The sequence below is a fragment of the Bufo bufo genome, chromosome 1 (assembly GCF_905171765.1).
Source record: "Bufo bufo chromosome 1, aBufBuf1.1, whole genome shotgun sequence".
NCBI classification, from domain to species: domain Eukaryota; kingdom Metazoa; phylum Chordata; class Amphibia; order Anura; family Bufonidae; genus Bufo; species Bufo bufo.
In genome coordinates, this window is record NC_053389.1 from 618,011,554 (window position 1) to 618,018,861 (window position 7,308).

A 7,308-nucleotide genomic window follows, 5' to 3' on the forward strand; every position below is an offset into this window, starting at 1 on the left:
GGGAAATTTTAAGTATTAAAGATATGTGATGCCTTACAAGGCAGTATAGAAAAGTCTTTGGTAACCTGTCAAAAATAATATTTTCATTTTAAGATGCAAATGTTAATTTTCCCTATAATGCATGAATTGCAGCAAATATCTGCCTAACATTGGAATTTGACTAGGCTAGCACCAAAGACGAATAAGCCCGTGTTCACATCTGCATTAGAGGCTCCGTTAGGGGCCTGCGTCACAGATTCTGCAAAGTTATACCAGACAAAATGCATGCAGGACTATTATGTCTGGTAAAATGTCAAACTCCCAACGGAAACCCAACGGACCCGTTACAGTCAATGAGATCCATCTGGCACCATTAGTTTCAGTTATGTGCCAGATCCAATAACGGAGTAGAACAGAGGAAACGATTAGCGTTGATGTGAAGACAACCAAGGGGTTGCAGTGTCTGTGTGCCCTATGCTCCTGGAAAGCTCCTGGCACATATGTAAGATGTATTAATAGGCCCCATTCACCATATGGGGGTCAAACAAATTTCCATTTGGCCTCTGTTGGGACTATTTGTTTTTTGCTGTAAATATTAGAGGCATCCAGTAAAAATCATATACTGCATGGTATACATTTCTTACATGGGCGACACTGCATGGTATACATTTCTTACATGTATGGCTACACAGTGGCATCAGAAGTATATGTTCGGAAATCTTCCTGATGTATTCTTCCAACAGAAAAAAGAAAGAGGAGAACTTATACAGAAGGAGTAGGGTAGTGAAGATGTGGACAAAAAAGTGCTGAAAGTAATGTGCATAAAGAGAGAAGGCGGCTTTAGAGGAGAGTCATTTAGCTGTGAGATGGAAGAGCAGATTTAGGAACAGGCAGCTTTGAGAATATAAAACAGGCAGACAGCGATGCTGAAAAGAAGGTAGCGAAAATGCAACTTAGACAAGATGATTATACAGTTCGGCTAAGCCTGTCTATATACTAGGGGTATAATTAAAGATAATAATCTCTATGCTCTTCCATTCCACTAGCAAAGTGGTTGAATTGAAGTAACAGCCCTGATGCTTCTTCCCCTCGCAGCCACTATTGTAGAGAACAGTATAGGGTAGAAGAGGGAGGAGGATCTCTCACTAAGTGCATCAGACACAGCAGTGAGGTTCACAGAGCGAGGAGCACAGAAGAAGAAGTGACAGGAGCTCCACACCTCCCATTTGCTGATAATGCTAGAGGATAGCAGAAAGACCACAAATCCCTCCGCTCGGTAGGGGCTAGTCAATAGAAACTGGAAAGACAAGGATGGACAGGGAACTCATTAAGGAAAAGCAGAAGTTAAGAAATTAAAGAGCTGAAATGCTCTGAATACTTGAACAGCTCCAGGCAACTTTCTGTGAAGTCGTATGTCCCTCCTCATCCTCCTGACAGCCAGAAATTCACTGAAAAGATCTTTTCTCAGGAATATAAGGAGCCAAAAGAACCCAGTAAGTACATATTTTATTCTTTGTCACCCATGGTAGGTATTCTGCAGTGTTGTACAGAGGACGCTCTCACAAAAGCCCATGTCCCCATTGGGACTCAGGATCTAAATCATGTAGCCCAAGTTAACATGTACTCACACACAGTTGTGCCAATTTCATAGGGTGCCATAGCAGCATATTTCTGGAGTGTAAGAAGAAACTAGAGATGCCTACACAAGCAGATGGGTACCATATTAGCTGCATGGAGCTGTTAACCTGGTCAGATTCAAACCCAGGACCCCAGTGCTAGACAGCAGTGCTACCCACTGAGTCACCAGCTTACTATAGAGAACCTCCAAAATGTTATTGGTCTTGCAGTACTTTAAAGGGGTACCCTCATCAAAGACATTTCTTGCATACCCTCAGAATATGCCATACTGTAAATGTTTGATAGATGCGGGTCCCACCTCTATGCCATAACTATCTATTATAGGAATACCCCTTTAATCTGGTACAACTAAACACGCCGCAATATCACATTTCACTGGTTGCAAACACTTATTTTACAGATGAAACTACCATATTCATGACTTTACGGTAACCCCAGAATTTGACATCTTGAAGTTAGACAACAGCAGAAATGTAGAAATTCACTTGAATGTGATGATCCTAGAAATCTACATATTCAGTCTTATTTCCATTCTAATCTTTCTATTTGCCTTGGTTTTGCATGTTCTTGATAGTTATCATCTTTACTTGGCTGGACATTTGAACATTATGCATACATTTACTTAGAACGGTTAGCATTCATGCGTTGTTAGTCTGTATATTCCCACTGAGCTTTCTTAGCAGCTGTCATTCATCTTCCAGCTGAGGTACAGTAGATATTCGAGTCAAAAGGTGACCTCTTTCTTTAAAAAACAAATTATTTCTGCAGTTGTTCATTTTATTCTTTGTCCAGAAATGATTTAAAAAATATATCCTGTCTTCTTGTTTAGAATGGAAAACTTACATCGGGTGCGAAGTATGGTTGAAGATGAGGGGAATCCTCTACCATTCAAGGACCTTCATCCGCATGTGGCACAGATGAGAGTAAAGGAGGGCAGTAAAATTCGTAATTTAGTTGGATATGCATTATCTTATATGGAGTCAGAGGGAACTGAGCAGATAATCTTTGGAGCTTATGGTCGGGCTGTTACTAAAGCCATTACCTGTGTGGAAATATTGAAGAGGCAAATAGGTGGTCTACACCAAATCACCAAGATACAGTACAAAACTTTGCAAGAAGTATGGGAGCAGAAGGGGCCAGTCATTAAAAACCCAGCCCCATGTTTAACTGTTTACAAAAATTGCCCTTCCATCTATATACTACTGTCCAAGTATCCTTTGGATCCACAAGAGGATGGTTACCAACCTCCTCAGAGCCTTCCTACAGAAGAGATCGGAAAGAGAACACTAGAATCACATGGTTCATCAGATTCCAAAAAGAGAAAAATAAATGCGAGCACTGAAGGCGAAGGTTCATGGAACTTGCAGGAACATGATGTAAGAGTAATATCTCAAGAGGTTCCATGCAATATAAATATAGATCTATCTGCAAATGAATTGAAAGGATTAGAATGCTTTGGGCTGCATCAGTAACTAGTACAATTTACGATAACTAACACCAAGTAGTATGCAATGTAATGGTTCTAGAAGCACAAAATCCTGGTTATACATTGTGTCCATTGTGTGTTTTTTTTTAATCATTGATTTTATTCCAGCTTTTCCTATGCAATATGTACATAAAACAATCTTAATCTAGATTATATTTGGATATCAGTACAGTGTTATTGTAGATTATACTAAATAATTATAAAGGTCATTAAAATTATCATTGAACTATTGCATTTGTTAAAAAAAAAAAAATTGTACCTTGGCAGCTGAAGAAATGCATTGACAATTTTAGTAAGATATATGTTCTTTTGTATATATTAAATACAAAATATAATGTATGTCAAAGCAAACTTCTGCAATGTACATCCAAACAGGCATGGGTTTAGAAATAAACTGTGTGGCCACATGTTGAATGGAACCCGTCACAGTGAATCTAGAGTTTGACCTGCAGGCAGCACAGATAGGAGCTGAGCAGATTGATATTTAGGAGGTTATTTATTATACTGAAATACGCCTATATTAGTACGTATTTCAGGCACAGGTGGCGGCGCAATGGTTAGTCGTGTCGCTGTCCGCCAGCTTAGGGCTTTATGAAGACCAGTGTCTACAACACCGGTCTTAATAAACGTGCCCCTTAGGTTGGTGGGGAGAAAAATCAGCTGTAGTATTCTACAAAGATTTAGAGAGGTAGTTAATTTAGAGAATCCACTTGGAAAGTACATTATCTTCTCTAATAGAATTCCCAAATTGCAATTTTTAAAATGTGTTTGCCATTAATCAGACGTACGGGTGAATATAAGAAACTTTGTAACACATCTTATTAAGGGAAGTGACATATGCCTTATCTTCTAGCAGTCTGCAATCAATCTTTACTTGTCTGTGTTAATTGTCAAATCTCCCCAGTCACTAAAAAGTTTGTGTTCACACCTACGCTTTCCCTTTTCGCTATTGAGATCCGTCATATGATCTCAATAGCAGAGGAAAAAGCTTCAGTTTTGTCCCCATTCATTGTCAATGGGGACAAAACTGAACTGATCGGAGTGCACCAGAATGCATTCCGTTCCGTTTCATTGCGTTCCCATGCCGCACACAAAAGGGCTGCAAGCAGCGGTTTTTAGTGTATGCTGAGATGCGGAGCAAGACGGATCCGTCATGACTCACAATATAAGTCAATGGTGACAGATCCGTTTTCTCTTTGACTTACAATGGTTTTAGAGACGGATCAGTCATGGCTATTTTAGAGCTAATACAACCGGATCTGTTCATAGCGGATGCAGACGGTTGTATTATCATGATGGAAGCGTTTTTGCTGATTCATGACGGATCCGGCAAAAACACTGGTGTGAAAGTATCCTAAGTGAAGACACAGGTTAGGAGAGGGAGGAAGGGGGCGATACTGCCGTCTCTCTACCTCCGCCTGTGAAGACATCTTATTGGTCAATGGACACAGCACAGCTCTCCAGCTCCACACCAGGAAGAGCCGTCCACTCAGCAGTTATAGAAAAAATGGTAAAAGATGCATGAGGGTGGGAAAAAACACAATCTGCAGGTTAGGCGCGACATTTTTGGCTACATGACAACCGATACACAACTGTATAAAAGGTCATTTCTTCTGTGACAATAGGTATGCTGTAAGACAAAGTCTCTGAAGGAAACGCTAAATATCACATAAATCCTCAACGCTGAATGGGAAGGAAGATGAATACATTCAGAGAATATTAAAACTGTCAGAATCCTATTTGAGCTTAACCTTTCTCAGTCACTGAAAAGGTTTTACCAGAGTGGAAAAGTACTTTTCAGGCTACAATCATTACAACTGTGCGAGGAATTAGACGCTTGAGTTCACTAAGAGCCTGTGGCCCACAGTACTTTATTACTGGAGCTGTGACTTCCAGCCCAGTGACAGAGCTTCTGTCAGTGTTATTGATGAGGGTGTCAGTTGGGCTCTGTCTCACAGATTTCCTCGCTAAACCTGCCCTCTGGCCACCAGCTACATTTATAGTTAACCTTCCTACGTGGGCTTTGTGAGCGTAAACAGGTTCACAAATCATTTCCTTCATTTCATGAAGCAGACTCTTGCAATAGCTTCAGAAAAGCCCCAATGGAATACTGGTTATCTGATATGAACTTGGCAATGTAATTGATAAAGTCTTCACAAATGTGAAACAGATTTGGAGTGCAGCAGATTATAAGGAGTTAATTAAAATATAATTGTTGCTTGTGCATGGATATTGGTTCAAATCGTGTTCAAGAAGAAGATCGCAACCTGGCCATACATTTTAGGAACACTTGTTTGAATGACAGCTCTTCATACTTCCTCAGACACATCCAAGCCCAGCCTGGCCAACCATGAAGGCTTTCTGAATGGGGATAGTGGGAGCCACTGCCATACACCTCTGGTGGCAGCTTGTATCCCCTAAGATAAAAGGATCAGGCATATTAAAATCGATCTTCTTCATCCTTTTCTTCCCATCTGCTGTTGGCATAGAGGTCTCCATATATATATTAGATGGCTGGTAGGTCCTGACAAAATCATGTGTGAGCAGCTTGATCCAGATTGCATGTAGAGTTTGATAAATTGCCCCAAAGCTCTCAAAGGACAGCAGCATCCTTCTGTCATTAGATGGCTGCTCCACTATCTTCCCTGCACTGATTGATAACTGTGGCTGGCGTTAAAGGGGTTTTCCAAGTGTTTAATATTGATAAGCTATCCTCAGGATAGGTCATCAGTATCTGATCAGTGGGGGTCCGACACCTAGGACCCCCGCCGATCAGCTGTTTGAAGAGCCCGTGGTGCTTCGTGAGAGCCTCGGCCTTTTCCTAGGACCTAGGTCAGTGATCTTGAAAGCACGGGCGAATCTAGATTCCACTTGGTCATGAGGGGAATTGAGAAAACAAGAGGGATGGGGGGCGCACAATAGGATAGAACGTTCAACGCAAGTATCAATTGTTTGAAGGGAAAAGGTGCTCACCTTTTAGGGTTATGCTAAAAATAGGCACAACACTATTGTAGACTTGTAAGAATATATAGACCCTTTTTGTCCAGGAATGCAGCCGCAGAAGAAGTTTCTTTGGGATCGGATGCCCAATCCCCCAAAGGATGCTTGTAGGAAAGGAAGTTCTGGTCAGGCGCAAAATCACTGGTGAAACAGGTCTTTGAAGATCAAATCTTCTTTATTTTCATAGATACCATATGTACATAAAACAACGCGTTTCTGGGCTCAAAGTGTCCCCTTCTTCAGGTTATTAGATAATTACCTAACAACCTGAAGAAGTGGACACTTTGAGCCCGAAACGCATTGTTTTATGTACATATGGTATCTATAAAAATAAAGAAGATTTGATCTTCAAAGACCTGTTTCACCAGTGATTTTGCACCTGACCAGAACTTCCTTTCCTACTAGGTCAGTGATGTCACTTTCATTGGTCACATAGCATACCGTAGATGCGCATGAGTGAGAAGAGAATGGATGGAGCAGGAGGTCCTTAGGATGTATACATGATGTTTTTACTAATAAAGAAAACTCCTATAACCTCTAAGTAGAAGCTATCGTCCTTAATAGACCGAAGTCCACTCAAGCATTTTTAACACCAATATTTGCCTCAGGGTTGGCAACGCTCCAGAAATCCCTGGACAGTCCGTAAAAATAGGACACTTTTTTCAGCATCCGTGAAAAAAAATTGTTGTGTCCGCGATATTTTCTTACGCTAGCGTTACTTGAGCAGGTCATTGTGATTGTAATTATTATCATTTTAGGGCTCAGATCATTCATTCATTAAGTTGTCTAGAAAAAGGAAAAACTCAGGTTGGCAACCCTGATTTGCCTATGTAGCAAAAGAGAGAAAACAGCAATAGGAAAAGTGTTTAGTCTCTGAAAGGTTATTTTTGCTTTAGCTCTTTCAATGCGTACGAGAACAAGAGCGCAATCACAGTTACATCTTCTTGCAATTATTTAAATACCAGTGAGTAAAAATCTAAATACGTAGACAAGGACTGTGATTGTATGACAGATAGGCGGCATTATATGAAATTGCCTGTGTATTGTAAATACCGCCTCTATGTACTGCAGCATTCTGCTGTTGCTTCTTCTTTCCATAAAACTGTAAGAAGTGCATTTTTCAGGAAATAAAGATAAGAGATTACAAGGACTGGATTATTACACCAGAAGACAATTGCCTATTGGAGAATGTTTCCCAGTTCACA

General features: G+C 40.5%; 1 protein-coding gene across 1 annotated transcript; it reads left to right on the plus strand.

Annotated features, from left to right (window-relative positions):
• Nucleotides 1-2,447: 2,447 nt before the first annotated feature.
• RPP25 (ribonuclease P and MRP subunit p25) lies at nucleotides 2,448-3,089 on the plus strand. The gene has a single exon (XM_040414630.1). The coding sequence runs from the start codon at nucleotides 2,448-2,450 to the stop codon at nucleotides 3,087-3,089; it is 642 nt and encodes a 213-aa protein (XP_040270564.1).
• The last annotated feature ends 4,219 nt before the right edge of the window (nucleotides 3,090-7,308 follow it).

Bases quoted from the DNA above. Each gene is read 5' to 3' on its own strand.
- RPP25 (XM_040414630.1), top strand. From the start codon at position 2,448: ATGGAAAACTTACATCGGGTGCGAAGTATGGTTGAAGATGAGGGGAAT.